At 45.7% G+C, this 15,595-nt stretch overlaps 1 protein-coding gene across 1 annotated transcript in view; it reads left to right on the top strand.

Annotated features, from left to right (window-relative positions):
• MYO5B (myosin VB) overlaps nucleotides 1-15,595 on the top strand; it is a 382,117-nt gene that overhangs the window by 238,336 nt on the left and 128,186 nt on the right. Inside the window, exon 10 of the mRNA XM_060119082.1 lies at nucleotides 4,088-4,353. Within this exon, the coding sequence (XP_059975065.1) occupies nucleotides 4,088-4,353 (266 nt within the window). The remainder of the gene's footprint in view (nucleotides 1-4,087; nucleotides 4,354-15,595) is intronic.

Raw genomic sequence — 15,595 nt, 5'->3', positions numbered from 1 at the left:
AGGGAGAGGAAGTCCTGAATGGTAGCTGGCGTTTGGCCGAGCTCATCACCCCCATTACACCTACGAGAGAAATAGCCTTGGGTTTGGAGCCCCTGGCCCCATCCTCAGCACGGCGTCTGCAGCCTCATGAGAGGATCACCCGCTGGGCCCAGTGTGAAAGCAGGGAATGCTGGAGCTGGGCAGTGCTCGGTGCCCCGGGATATCGGCGTGTGTGCATGTGCCTGTCTGCATGTATGTGCCTGTGTGTGGGTGTGTGTGTGCGTGTGTGGCGGGGCAGTGTGGTTGGTCGTGGTGATGCTGTGAGACGGATTGAGGTGGGCAGAGGAGAACCTGATGCCTTGGTGGGGTGGCGGATGGGCCTCTAGTGCAGGCCAGACACTCTTTAGGGCCAGTGAAGCATTGTCCCTCTTGAGAAAGGCACAGAGGGTCTGTGCCTCCCCTCCCAGCACGTCCCCATAAATGTCCCCCGGTTCCTTAGGGCAACCGGGGACAGGTGAGATTAGGAACGTTGGCATTGAAGCACTCCTGATTTAGGCTGGCCAAATGCAGGAAAGCTGACAGATTTCCCTTGGCCTCCACCCTCCCCTCCCCCAGTCTCCTCCTTCTCAAGGTCACATCCTGGTCACATCCCCCATCGTGGGTTCTTACAGCGTTCATGCCTCTCCTCCATATCTCTCAGTGTGGTTGTAATATTACATTTATTATGTGATGATTTGCTGTGTGTCTCTCTCCCTCATGAGACTCCAAAGTCTATGAGAACGGGGACTGTTTGCTCGCTGTTGTATCACCAGCACCCAGCACAGTGCCCAGGACTTGGTAGATGCCCAGTAAGCAGACGGATGGATGATGGAGGCTCCCTAGGCTCAGGGGTGACGCAAGTGAGCAAATAGATGAGCACGGGGCGGGGCTGATGGTGAGGCCCGAGGACCAGGGCCAGTGAGTTCCTGGGTGCCTGTGGCTGTGGGTTGAGTGAAGCCAGGGCCTCTTTGGAGAGCCAGGACTTGGGCTTATCAGGGGAGTGTCTCTCTGATCTTAGAGTTGATCTTCCGCACCAGCCTCTGCAGGGACCTTCGGGTGAGAAGGAGAGTGAACGCTTACTGGTGGTATTTGATCGACGCCCGTTTCCCCCACTAAACTCCAGGACAGTGTCTCCTGTGCTCACTCTTCTAGCCCTGACACACACTGGCACCCACTGAGTATGTGTGTAAAGACTGTGTGAAGGAGGACTATCAGGGCACACTTGGGGAAGGGGGGGATGGAGGGCACAGATGGTGCTGGAGGGAGGGGAGGATGCCTGACAGGTGGAGGCTTGGACACCAGGCCCTTCCTCTCAGAGACGACAGGAAGTCAGAGGTTTTTGAGCACAGGTGCGTGGTCTAGGCTGGTCTCATATTGTTCTCCAGTTAAAGGCTGTGTCAAGAGCTAATTGAGAGTGAGAAATTGGAGTCAGGGCTGCCGGGGTTCAAATCCTGGTTCTACCACTTACTGATAGTTTCTTACCTTTCTGTTTCCTTATCTGTGGGCGGGGGTGATATGACCCACCTTGGCACAGGGCTCGAGGGCTTGAGTTCTCGACTGTTATCATCATTGTTGGCAGAGCCAGAGTGGACCTTCTGAGCATCTGTCTCCCTTCACAGGGTTGGAAGGACTAAGGCCCAGAGAGAGGAAACTCTGTCTCTAAGGTCATAATGACAGTTCGTGGCAAAGCCCAGCCAGCGTTCTTGCTCCACACCACTGCCCGCCCTGCCACTTCCTCTGGACGGGCTGTCTTCCACCGGCCTGACGTTCCCCACCCATGCCCAGCACGCTGCTGGGCACACAGTGTGTGCTCGCTCGAGAAATGCTTTGCTAAATGGTGGCTGGTGCAAGGATTTTGGTTTATGCCTTGGGTGCGTAGGGTGGACCTCCTACTGTGGAAGGGGTGTCTGTCCAGATGCAGTGTGCCTTCTGCTTGGTAGTTGTTATTTTTAATTAAAGCATGAAAATATGTTCCATAACTGCCAGAGTTACCTTGGAGACGCAATAGCATGCAATGACTCGGACACCAGAGGCAATTTGTTTCTTGAACTTGGCAATATGGGCCCACAGAACTCATCAGCTGCCTCTGATGCTGGCTGTCTTTAATGGATTTAGCATCATTTAATTAAGCTTACGTGTAATTGCATAATGTTAAATCAGTTTCAGTTAGTACCTTTAATCAACATCAGGAGTGGGTAATAGATGGGCAGGCCACTCCCTGCTGCAGCTGATGGGAACCTGTCCCATGGTGATGATTGAAGAGTTCCAGAACTTGTGGAACTCTGTGTGTGTGTGTGTCTGTGTGTGTGTGTGTGTTTACAGAGGACGTTAACAAGCCGGTTCCACCACGTTCAACCTACTGTCACTCTCACAGCCCCCCACTTTTGTTGAGTAAAGCCGGTTAATGGCCTTTGTAACTATTACTCCAACTCCACAAACCATACTCTGGAAAAACTGGCCTTAATGATTTTTGGAGGTTCTTTCCTACTCTGACATTTTATTATTTTGTAATTGTGTGTATTTGGGTAGATGGATTTTAAGTATCTGTAGGAGGGAGAAAAAATGGCCTGGAGAAATGGTACAGTTATCTGTGTTAATTTTCATTGAACAAGCCTGCATTTACGTGGTGGCAGCCTCATCAGAAAATGATTCCCACAAGCAATTCAGGGCCATTAGGAGGTGGCACATGACATTCTAGAGGATTCCCTTTCAGCCTCGGAGTTATTAAGCTCTCCAGCAGGCTCACGGCTGGGTTATCAACTTCCTCTGGGGCATTTAGATGAGGGAATGAATAATGGGCAAGAAGAACCTCTAGAGGAAAAGCAGGTTTTCTGTGGGGTGTTGTGAGTTGGCAGCAAGGGGGACCCAGGACACCTACACACTTGGGCGAAATAAGACCAGACTCTGTGGGTGACTTGGTTGTCCGGGGCTCAAGGGCAAGGTGATGTGATTGGTACTTTGGGTAATTGAGGGTCAAGATGAAATGCAGCTGGCTACCCGGGTGCATTCTTGTACTTCTCTGGGGCTCAGTTTCTTACCTGTATGGCGAAGGGACTTATGCTGGAGGCATCCCTAGTTTTCCCAGCTCTAAACATGAATATCAGTTACAGTGTTCCAAGTGATCTTCCCAAGTCAAAATTTGTTCCTTATTTTTTGCCATTTGTCCCAGCTTTCCACCTAGATTCACTTTCTTTCCAAGTGGCAAGTGCTTAAAGAATATAAATAAGTTCAGTTATGTGTTTAGTATGACCGGGGCTAAGATGAAAGCAAATCTGCTTGGAAGCTTAGGACGGTGTGATGTCAGTGTGCTGTCATCGTCCAAGGGGTCAGCTCAGGGCTCGTTTCCGAGCGCACTGCTCTAGACCACATGCGAGCCCAAGGTAACACTCAAAAGCGAGGACCTTGGGCTTCCCTGGTGGCGCAGTGGTTGAGAGTCCGCCTGCCAATGCAGGGGACACGGGTTCGTGCCCCGGTCCGGGAAGACCCCACATGCCACGGAGCGGCTGGGCCCGTGAGCCATGGCCGCTGAGCCTGCGTGTCCAGAGCCTGTGCTCCGCAACGGGAGAGGCCACAACAGTGAGAGGCCCGCGTATCGCAAAAAAAAAAAAAAAAAGTAGTGAGGACCTTTCCGGGGCTGTGGATTGAGCACTGCACGTGGAACTCTGCAGTTGGAAGCTACATTCACTGTGATTTTGCCTCTGGCTCCTTATTCTTAACGGATTATCTGTTCCTAAGTTATCAGTTCTCATCCTGCACCCTTCACTCCGGAGCCCTCTCCTCCAGTTACCCTTCGGGCCCTGGCAGGGGAGGAGGGGACAGGGAAAGTGGAGAGCTGTTTTGTAAAGCCCTGCTGATGACTTGTTCATTAGCAGGTATTATCAGTTTGAGCAACACTCTTTGGGCCCCAGTTGTCACCTAGTGGTGTGAGAGTGCATGAGGTGGCTGGGGCAGTGGCTAGGGATGAAATGGGGTCCTGGGGGGCCTAGAGTTGGGTTCCTTCCCTCCCTAGAGCATGGTGGTGGGCTGTCCTCCACGCCCCTCCTGAGCCCTTCTCCCATGTCTCTTCCAGCCCAAGGATGAACACCTGAGCAACTTCTGCCAGCTGCTGGGGGTGGAGCACAGTCAGATGGAGCATTGGCTGTGCCATCGCAAGCTGGTCACCACCTCGGAGACCTACGTCAAGACCATGTCCCTGCAGCAGGTGGTCAACGCGCGCAACGCCCTGGCCAAGCACATCTACGCCCAGCTGTTTGGCTGGATAGTGGGGCACATCAATAAGGCGCTGCACACCTCCCTCAAGCAGCACTCCTTCATCGGCGTCCTGGACATCTACGGGTAGGATGGTGCCTGCTGCCGCCGATCGCTGGTGTCTTCCTGCTGGCATTTTAGAGCCAGCGGGGACCTTGGAGACCTTCCTGGTGGTTCTCAACCAGGGGAGTGTGAAATACGGGGGAAGGGGGCATTTTTGGTTATCACAGTGACTGGGTCTCTGCCGGCACTTGGTGGCCCAAGGCCAGGGATGCTAGGTGTCCTACAGTACAGAGGACAGTCCCGAGGAAGAATGGACCCTATCAAACACCAGTAGCTCCCCCACTGAGAAACCCCACAGACATCCCTTTGTCCTTTTGGGAAACTGAGGCCCAGAGATGGCAGTGTCTTGTCCAACATCAGACTGGAGGTTTCTGTGAACTTAAATTCAGGTTTTCTACTTCAGTTCTGTTTTAGTTAAAACTATCATGCGACCTCATTCACGATGTCACCAGTCAAGGTGATTGTTTTTAATACTGTAACTGTGCCCAGTGCTGCGATACAGATTGATATTGTGTGTGGTCATCCCTGAAATTTCTGTGCATTTTAGAATTCTAGCCTAGTGGAAAAGACGGCTACTCATAACAGTGTAACTTACAGGGAGAGGCCACCTGGCAAGTAGAAAGTGTACTTCACTAGGCCCTAGGAGACTGGCTTTCTGACTCATTGCTGTCCCCAGCTAGCTGAATGACCCTCTACAGATCACAGCCCTTCTCTTCTTTAGTTTCTATAGCTTGAAAGGAAGTTTTGAGCCGCAAGTCTCTCTTAGGTGCATTCCAGGTCCTTCTAGAATTGCTTGAAATTATATGCACTGGGTTGAAACCTTACCTGCACTTCTTTTATGATCAGTGTCCTGCCCTCTTTAAGCTAATAATAGATGAAATCCTCCTGGATCTTCATATCATAGAGGTCATGGTTTCTGTCTTAAAATAGAACTTTGGACGCTTAGCAGTGCAGAGCTGTAACAGCCGTGATACTCTGGTAGATACGACTGCTCAGTGGGCTGACAAGCTGGTGCTCGCCTTATGTTCAGGCTGTAGTAAAGGAAAACCTCCTCTAGAAGCGGCCGCTTTCCCGTGCAAAGATAGGCTGTCCCAGCTCCGTCTCTGCTGCTCTTGTGCATCACTGGGCTTCGAATCAAATCATGTCACATGCTGTGGCACTAAACTTGGTTTCTGGCATCACAGAGGCTTCCAGAACATGCTGAAGAGTTAAGTCACACGCACGAGCTACATAATACAAGAGACAACAGAAGAAATTGTAACAGGGTCGGTTTGAGGGTTTGGACACTTGGTGCTGTACGAGTTTCAAGGCAGAAGAGTGCACGCTTGTTGGCACAGTCAGGAAAAGCTTCACGTGGAAGGTGAGGCTTGAACTTGATCTTTCAAGGAGAGAGTAGAACACGGGCCGTTGGGGGAGACCCTTTGGGACAGGAGCACAGTCCCGAGGGTAGGAAAAAAGCCACCTCCTAGGTGATGAGGAGCACAGTGGAGGATGACGTGGGGGGAGGCAGGAGAATGCCTCCTCCCCGGGCTCTCCAGGATTCTAGCCGAGTGACTGTGGACATGGCAGTTCTCTTCTGCTCCGTCGAGTGCCTGCTTTTTGACTCAGCCCTTCCAGTCGCTCTGGGGAGAGCAACATAGAACAGTCTGTGCACCGTGGAAACATACTACCGAGCTGTCAGTAATTAATTCTGTGTCATTCATCCCTCCGCCACGAGTATTTTCAGGTAATTGGGTTTCAAAAAAACTGACCTTTAGTGTTACATTCTGATGGAGGAGCTAGAGAAAGTCAGGATGCAACATCTGACCTGGTTCCCTTAATCTCCCTGGGCAAGAATCTATTTTTACTGAGTTCTCAGTGTGGGAAGATTAATGTGGAGACTCACTGTTCCCGTTGTTGTTTTTTAACATCTTTATTGGAGTATAATTGCTTTACAACGCTGTGTTAGTTTCTGCGGTATAACAGAGTGAATCAGCTCTATGCATACCTGTATCCCCATATCACCGCCCTCTTGCGCCTCCCTCCCACCCTCCCTATCCCACCCCTCTAGGTGGACACAAAGCACCGAGCTGCTCTCCCTGTGCTATGCGGCTGCTTCCCACTAGCTATCTATTTTACGTTTGGTAGTGTATATATGTCCATGCCACTCTCTCACTTTGTCACAGCTTACCCTTCCCCCTCCCCGTATCCTCAAGTCCATTCTCTACATCTGTGTCTTTATTACTATCCTGCCCCTAGGTTCATCAGAACGATTTGTTTTTTTTGATTCCATATATATGTGTTAGCATACAGTATTTGTTTTTCTCTTTCTGACTTACTTCACTCTGTATGACAGACTCTGGGTCGATCCACTTCACTACAAATAACTCAATTTTGTTTCTTTTATGGCTGAGTAATATTCCATTGTATATATGTGCCACAACTTCTTTATCTATTTGTCTGTCTATGGACACTTAGGGTGCTTCCATCTCCTGACTATTGTAAATAGTGCTGCAATGAACATTGTGGTACATGTCTCTTTTTGAATCATAGTTTTCTCAGGGTATATGCCCCGTAGTGGGATTGCTGGGTCATATGGTAGTTCTATTTTAGTTTTTTAAGGAACCTCCATACTGTTCTCCATAGCACCTGTATCAATTTACATTCCAACCAACAGTGCAAGAGTGTTCCCTTTTCTCCACACCCTCTCCAGCATTTATTGTCTGAAGATTTTTTGATGATGGCCATTCTGACTGGTGTGAGGTGATACCTCATTGTGGTTTTGATTTGCATTTCTCTAATGATTAGTGATGTTGAGCATCCTTTCATGTGTTTGTTGGCAATCTGTATATCTTCTTTGGAGAAATATCTATTTAGGTCTTCTGCCCATTTTTGGATTAGGTTGTTTGTTTTTTTGATATTGAGCTGCATGAGCTGCTTGTAAATTTTGGAGATTAATCCTCTGTCAGTGGCTTCAGTTGCAAATATTTTCTCCCATTCTGAGGGTTGTCTTTTCATCTTGTTTATGGCTTCCTTTGCTGTGCAAAAGCTTTTAACTTTCATTAGGTCCCATTTGTTTATTTTTGTTATTTCCATTTCTCTAGGAGGTGGGTCAAAAAGGATCTTGCTGTGATTTATGTCATAGAGTGTTCTGCCTATGTTTTCCTCTAACAGTTTTATAGTGTCTGGCCTTACATTTAGGTCTTTAATCCATTTTGAGTTTATTTTTGTATATAGTGTTAGGGAGTGTTCTAATTTCATTCTTTTACATGTAGCTCTCACGTTTTCCCAGCACCACTTATTGAAGAGGCTGTCTTTTCTCCATTGTATATTCTTGCCTCCTTTATCAAAAATAAGGTGACCATATGTGCATGGGTTTATCTCTGGGCTTTCTATCCTGTTCCATTGATCTATATTTCTGTTTCTGTGCTGGTACCATACTGTCTTGATTACTGTAGCTTTGTAGTATAGTCTGAAGTAAGGATTCCTCCAGCTCCATTTTGCTTCACAAGATTGCTTTGGTTATTTGGGGTCTTTTGTGTTTCCATACAAATTGTAAAATTTTTTGTTCTAGTTCTGTGAAAAATGCCATTGGTAGTTTGATAGGGCTTGCATTGAATCTGTAGGTTGCTTTGGGTAGTATAGTCATTTTTACAATGTTGATTCTTCCAATCCAAGAACATGGTATATCTCTCCATCTGTTTGTATCGCCTTTAATTTCTTTCATCATTGTCTTATAGTTTTCTGCATACAGGGCTTTTGTCTCCTTAGGTAGGTTTCATTCTTAGGTATTTTATTCTTTTTGTTGCAGTGGTAAATGGGAGTGTTTCCTTAATTTCTCTATCAGGTTTTTCATCGTTAGTGTACAGCAATGCAAGAGATTTCAGTGCATTAATCTTGTATCCTGCTTTTTTACCAAATTCATTGATTAGCTCTAGTTGTTTTCTGGTAGCATCCTTAGGATTCTCTATGTCTAGGATCATGTCATCTGCAAACAGTGACAGTTTTACTTCTTTTACAATTTAGATTCCTTTTATTTCTTTTTCTTCTCTGACTGCTGTGGCAAAACTATGTTGAATAATAGTGGTCAGAGTGGGCAACCTTGTGTTTGTTGTTCCTGATCTTAGCGAAAATGGTTTCAGTTTTTCACCATTGAGAGCGATGTTGGCTGTGATGTTTGTTATATATGGCCTTTATTAGGTTGAGGTAGGTTCCCTCTATGCCCACATTCTGGAGAGTTTTTATCATAAATGGGTGTTGAATTTTGTCGAAAGCTTTTTCTGCATCTATTGAGATTTTCAAATGGTTTATATCCTTCAGTTTGTTAATATGGTGTATCCCATTGATTGATTTGCATATATTGAAGAATCCTTGCATTCCTAGGATAAACCCCACTTGATCATGGTGCATGGTCCTTTTAATGTGCTGTTGGATTCTGCTTGCTAGTATTTTGTTGAGGATTTTTGCATCTGTGTTCATCAGTGATGTTGGCCTGTAGTTTTCTTTCTTTGTGACATCTTTGTCTGGTTTTGGTATCAGGGTGATGGTGGCCTTGTAGAATGAGTTTGGGTGTGTTCCTCCCTCTGCTATATTTTGGAAGAGTTTGAGAAGGATAGGTGTTAACTCTTTTCTAAATGTTTGATAGAATTCACCTGTGAAGCCATCTGGTCCTGGGCTTTTGTGTCTAGGGAGTTTTTCAATCACATTTTCAATTTCAGTGCTTGTGATTGGTTTGTTCATATTTTCTGTTTCTTCCTGGTTCAGTCTTTGAAGGTTGAACTTTTCTAAGAAATTGTCTATTTTTTTCAGGTTGTCCATTTTATTGGTATATGGTTGTTTGTAGCAGTCTCTCATGATTCATTGTATTTCTTCAGTGTCATTTGTTACTTCTCCTTTTTCATTTCTAATTCTTTATTTAAAAACTTTTTTAGTTTTTATAAACTTTCTTTTTTTAATTTATTTATTTATTTATTTTGGCTGTGTTGGGTCTTCGTTGCTGCGCGCAGGCTTTCTCTAGTTGCGGTGAGCAGCGGATACTCTTTGTTGTGGTGCACGGGCCTCTCATTGCAGTGGCCTCTCTGTTGCGGAGCATGGGCTCTAGGGCATGTGGCCTTCAGTAGTTGTGGCTGGTGGGCTCTAGAGCGCAGGCTCAGTAGTTGCGGCGTGTGGGCTTAGTTGCTCCGCGGCATATGTGTTGGGATCTTCCCGGACCAGGGCTTGAACCCGTGTCCCCTGCATTGGCAGGTGGATTCTTAACCACTGCACCACCAGGGAAGCCCTCTAATTCTGTTGATTTGAGTCTTCTCCCTTTTTTTCTTGATGAGTCCGGCTAATGGTTTATCAATTTTGTTTATCTTCTCAAAGAACCAGCTTTTACTTTTATTGATCTTTGCTATTGTTTCCTTCATTTGTTTTTCATTTATTTCTGATCTGATCTTTATGATTTCTTTCCTTCTGCTAACTTTGGGGTTTTTTTGTTCTTTCTCTAACTGCTTTAGGTGTAAGGTTAGGTTGTTTATTTGAGATTTTTCTTGTTTCTTGAAGTAGGATTGTATTGCTATAAACGTCCCTCTTAGAGCTGCTTTTGCGGCATCCCATCAGTTTTAGGTCGTCGTGTTTTCATTGTCACTTGTCTCTAGGTATTTTTTAATTTCCTCTTTGATTTCTTCAGTGATCTCTTGGTTATTTAGTAGTTTATTGTTTAACCTCCATGTGTTTGTATCTTTTACAGTTTTTTTCCTGTAATTGATACCTAGTCTCATAGTATTGTGGTTAGAAAAGATGCTTGATACGATTTCAATTTTCTTAAATTTACCAAGGCTTGATTTGTGACCCAAGATATGATCTATCCTGGAGAATGTTCCATGAGCACTTGAGAAGCAAGTGTATTCTGTTGTTTTTGGATGGAATGTCCTATAAATATCAGTTAAGTCCACCTGGTCAAATATGTCATTTAAAGCTTGTGTTTCCTCATTTATTTTCATTTTTGAGGATCTGTCCATTGGTGAAAGTGGTGTGTTAAAGTCCCCTACTCTTACTGTGTTAATGTCTATTTCCCCTTTTATGGCTGTTAGCATTTGCCTTATGTATTGAGGTGCTCCTATGCTGGGTGCATAAATATTTACAATTGTTATATCTTCTTCTTGGATTGATCCCTTGATCATTATGTAGTGTCCTTCTTTGTCTCTTGTAATAGTATTTATTGAAGTCTATTTTGTCTGATATGAGTATTGCTACTCCAGCTTTCTTTTGATTTCCATTTCCATGGAATATCTTTTTCCATCCCCTCACTTTTGGTGCGTATGTGTCCCTAGGTCTGAAGTGGGTCTGTTCTAGAAAGCATATATATGGGTCTTGTTTTTGTATCCATTCAGCCAGTCTGTGTTTTGTGGTTGGAGCATTTAAGCCATTTACATTCAAGGTTATTATCTACATGTATGTTCCTGTTACCATTTTCTTAATTGTTTTGGGGGGTTTTTGTGGGTCTTTACTTCTCTTTTGTTTCCTGCTTAGAGAAGTTCCTTTAGCATTTGTTGTAAAGCTGGTTTGGTGATGCTGAATTCTCGTAGCTTTGCTTATTCTTAAAGCGTTTGATTTCTCCATAGAATCTGAATGAGATCCTTGCTGGATAGAGTAATCTTGGTTGTAGGTTTTTCCCTTTCATCACTTTAAATATATCCTGCCACTCCCTTCTGGCTTTCTGAGTTTCTGCTGAAGATCAGCTGTTAACCTTATGGGGATTCCCTTGTATGTTATTTGTTGCTTTTCCCTTGCTGCTTTTAATATTTTTACTTTGTAATTAATTTTTGATAGTTTGACTAATATGGATCTTAGCGTGTTTCTCCTTGGATTTATCCTGTATGGGACTCTCTGCACTTCCTGGTCTTGATTGACTATTTCCTTTCCCATGTTAGGGAAGTTTTTGACTATAATCTCTTCAAATATTTTCTCAGACACTTTCTTTTTCTCTTCTTCTTCTGGGACACCTATAATTCAAATTCTGATGCATTTAATGTTATCCCAGAGGTCTCTTGAGACTGTCCTCAATTCTTTTCATTCTTTTTTCTTTATTCTGCTCTGCGGTAGTTATTTCCACTATTCTGTCTTCTAAGTCACTTATCCGTTCTTCTGCCTCTGTTATTCTTTTATTGATTCCTTCTAGAGAATTTTAAATTTCATTTATTGTGTTGTTCATCTCTGTTTGTTTGCTCTTTAGTTCTTCTAGGTCCTTGTTAAACGTTTCTTGTATTTTCTCCATTCTATTTCCAAGATTTTGGATCATCTTTGCTATCATTACTCTGAATTCTTTTTCAGGTAGACTGCCGATTTCCTCTTCATTTGTTTGGTCTTGTGGGGTTTTTCCCTTGTTCCTTCATCTGTTGCATATTTCTCTGTCTTCCCATTTTGTTTAACTTACTGTGTTTGGGGTCTCCTTTTCACAGTCTGAAGGTTCATAGTTCCTGTTATGTTTGGTGTCTGCCCGCAGTGGGTGAGGTTGGTTCAGTGGGTTGTGTAGGCTTCCTGGTGGAGGGACTGGTGCCTATGTTCTGGTGGGTGGACCTGGATCTTGTCCTTCGGGTGGGCAGGGCTGCGTCTGGTGGTGTGTTTTGGGGTGTCTGTGAACTTAGTATGACTCTAGGCAGCCTGACTGCTAATGGGTTGTGTTGTGTTCCTGTCTTGCTAGTTGTTTGGCATGGGGTGTCCAGCACTGGAGCTTGCTGCTTGTTGGGTGGAGTTGGGTCGTAGTGTTCAGGTGGAGATCTCTGGGAGAACTCTCGCCGATTGATATTACTTGGGGCAGGTAGTTCTCTGGTGGTCCATTGTCCTGGACTCGGCTCTCCCACCTTGGAAGCTCATACTTGACACGCGTCCAGAGCACGAAGACCCTGCCAGCCACACAGCTCGGAAGAAAAGGAAGAAGAAGAAGAAAAAAAAAAAAAAGAACAAACAGATACTACCCCAAACCAAATGGCAAAAGCAAAACTAAACAGACAAAATCACACAAAGAAACATTTACACACACACTCATTAAAAAAAAACAAAAAAAATCCCAACAAAAACAAACAAAAAACGAACAGACAGAACCCTAGGACAAATGGTAAAAGCAAACCTAAACAGACAAAATCACACAAAGGAACGTACACATACACACTCACAGAAAGAAAAAAAATGGAAAAAAATTTTTAAATAGTAAGAAAATAAAAAATAAAAAAATTTAGAAAAAAGGAAGAGAGCCAAATCAGTAAACAAATCCACCAATGATAGCAAGCACTAAAAACTAAACTAAGATAAATGTAACACCAGAAACAAATCAGATGCAGAAAGCAAACCCCAAGTCTACATTTGCTCCCAAAGTCCACCACCTGAACTTTGGGAACATTCATTGTCTATTCAGGTATTCCACAGATGCTGGGTTTATCAAGTTGATTGTGGGATTTAATCTGCTACTCCTTAGGGTGAATAGAGAAATAACCCTTTCTCTTCTTTGTTCACACAGCTCTTGGGGTTCAGCTTTGGTTTTGGTCCCTCCTCTGCATATAGGTTTCCCTCAGGTGTCTTGTTTCCCACCCAGATAGGAGCAGGTTAAAGCAGCAGCTCATTAGGACTCTCTTGCTCACTCAGGCCAGGGACAGGGAGGGGTATGGTAGTCACAACTGGAATGTGGGCCACGCCTGCGGCAACAGAGGCCACCATAACGTCACAACAGCCTGAGGCGCGCAGTGTGTTCTCCCAAGGATGTTGTACCTGGATCACGGGACCCTGCCAGTGGCAGGCTGCACAGGCTCCTGGCGGCGGGTGTGGGTAGTGACCTTTGCTTGCACACAGGCTTCTTAGTTGCAGCAGCAGCAGCGTTAGCAGTTCATGTCTGTCTCTGGAGTCTGAGCTGATAGCTGTGGCTCACTCCCGTCTCTGGAGCTCGCTTAGATGGTGCCCTACCTTCTGTGGGCACACAGAGCAGGAATCCTGTCTCCTCGCACACCCCGAAACAGTGGTCTCTTGCCTCTTTGGCAGGTCCAGACTTTTTCCCGGACTCCCTCCCTGCTAGCTGTGGCGCACTAGCCCCCTTCAGGCTGTGTTCATGCCGCCAACCCCAGTCCTCTCCCTGGGATCTGATTTCTGAAGCCCGAGTCTCAGCTCCCAGCCCCCGCCTGCCCTGGCGGGTGAGCAGACAAGCCTCTCAGGCTGGTGAGTACTGGTTGGCACTGATCCTCTGTGCGGGGATCTCTCCGCTTTGCCCTCCGCACCCCTGTTGCTGTGCTCTCCTCCATGGCTCTGAAGCTTCCCCCCTGCCACCCTCTGTCTCCACCAGTGAAGGGGCTTCCTAGTGTGTAGAAACCTTTCCTCCTTCACAGCTCCCTCCCACTGGTGCAGGTCCCTATTCTTTTGTCTCTATTTTTCCTTGTTTCTTTTGCCCTAGCCAGGTACGTGGGGAGTTTCTTGCCTTTTGGGAGGTCTGAGGTCTTCTGCCAGCATTCAGTAGGTGTTCTGTAGGAGCTGTTCCACGTGTAGATGTATTTTTGTTGTATTTGTGGGGAGGAAAGTGAACTCCATGTCTTACTCCTTCAACACCTTGAAGGTGTCCCCATTGTTAATGGCACGTAAAAGTATTATGACTGTAGTGCTACTGATATGTACAATATCATGCCTCAGTTCTGTTATAGGTACATACTGTCTTAGCAGTGCCTTGAGCTTAAATAGATAGCTCCTCCCTTCTAAGGGATCCCCAGCAAGAGGCTTTGCCTCTTGGTGTTGGTGGTGGGGAAGGCCTCTGTGGGTTGGGCTGCTGGTTCTGCTGAGTCTGGAGGTGTTAGCTGAGCCCCTGCAAGCTGGGATTTTGTGTTCATATTTGCCATTCAATTTTTATAATTGAGTTTATTTGCTCTAAAATCCTGTGCCCGCCCAAAGGGGAGAAATAGATCATAGGGAAGACTTGTCTTTGGTGTGAAGGTGCACTTGTCCGTGGGTGGATGGGGATCCGTAGGACTCCATCTCCTATTTCTGGTGCCAGCTCCTGACCTGTGTGTCTCCTTCCTCCCCATGTGGCTGTGGGTTCCTTTGAGAACATCTGACAGCTTTCCAGCGAGGACAGGTCCCATCGCAGGGGGGCTGTGCAGCCTGCGGCCCTAGATAAGCACTCTCGGGGAGTTTCCTCCCCTTTTGCTTCCTTCTGGGTGCGCTATGCTGTTTTCTCTTTTTTTAATCCTTGTTCCTTCTCAGAAGCTAATTTACTTTCTCAAACCTTGTCATAAAGCGGTCATACTTAGAAAGCAATTCACCTCCTCCTGGGGAGAGAGAAATGCCACGCACGGTTCCTCCTCCGTCTGCTCAGTCAGTGCCGGCTTCACATGCTGTGGGCAGAGTTCAGGATGGCAAGTTAGATAAGGTGGGCTCAGCGTTAACCAGCTGCTGTCTAACTGAGCCATTTGTGGCCAAGTAAGCACTTACAGACCACCCTGAATGTACATACGCCGGCTCCTCATCAGTTCTGGTCTGCCGAGAAGTCATTCTCTTTCTTTTCTGGTAAGAAGGTATGTAATGAACGCTTAGGAGACTAAAACCAAAAACTTCACAGGAAAGCAGGTGACTTGAATCTGGAGGTACTCTTTCTGATCCATCAGGTTAGTGACACCATTTCTTAATCTGGGAGAAAGTGGCAGCATTTGGTGGAAACTGGGATTTGCATTGAACTATTTACTGTCATCTCCCTTTCCCAATCATGGTGTTCTTCTGCCTTGTTTCCTTTGGGTTTCAGACACCTTCCAGCTATCTTTCAGAAACCTTCGGAAAAGATACCTTTCAGAAACCCACTGAATCTTTTGTTTTCAGTTACTTGAAAGTGGGTGTCATGCTTGATACTCTACCTCTGTTGCCCTAATGACCTCCTCTCATTTCAAACTAATTCCTGTTTTTAGGCTTTATTTATAAACAGTATGACTATGGGAAGCGATTCTTCCATGGCATCTGAAGACTCCAGCATTTTTTTAATATTTTGAGTTTCCTACCCAAATCCCTGACCACCAGACTCTGGAGAGGGAGGAGACCATCTATCCCAATGTCTCACTCGTTGTTTCTCAGCCCTAGATGGGGATACCTTGATACACATAGAAGGTGCCCTTGAGATGACCTAATGTTTTTAATTTTCTTACTCCTCCTTGTCACCTGTGAGCAAAAGAGAGCATGTGGAAGCTGCAGAGAGTGGGAAGGAGGGTGGGGTGAGGTTTCTGAATACATTAAACCCCACTGATTAAGAGGAAAGGAATAAGGAGTTATCTTCCTCTCTGAATTA

The sequence above is a fragment of the Mesoplodon densirostris genome, chromosome 15 (assembly GCF_025265405.1).
Source record: "Mesoplodon densirostris isolate mMesDen1 chromosome 15, mMesDen1 primary haplotype, whole genome shotgun sequence".
Lineage (NCBI taxonomy): Eukaryota > Metazoa > Chordata > Mammalia > Artiodactyla > Ziphiidae > Mesoplodon > Mesoplodon densirostris.
This window is presented reverse-complemented; position numbering and strand designations above follow the sequence as displayed.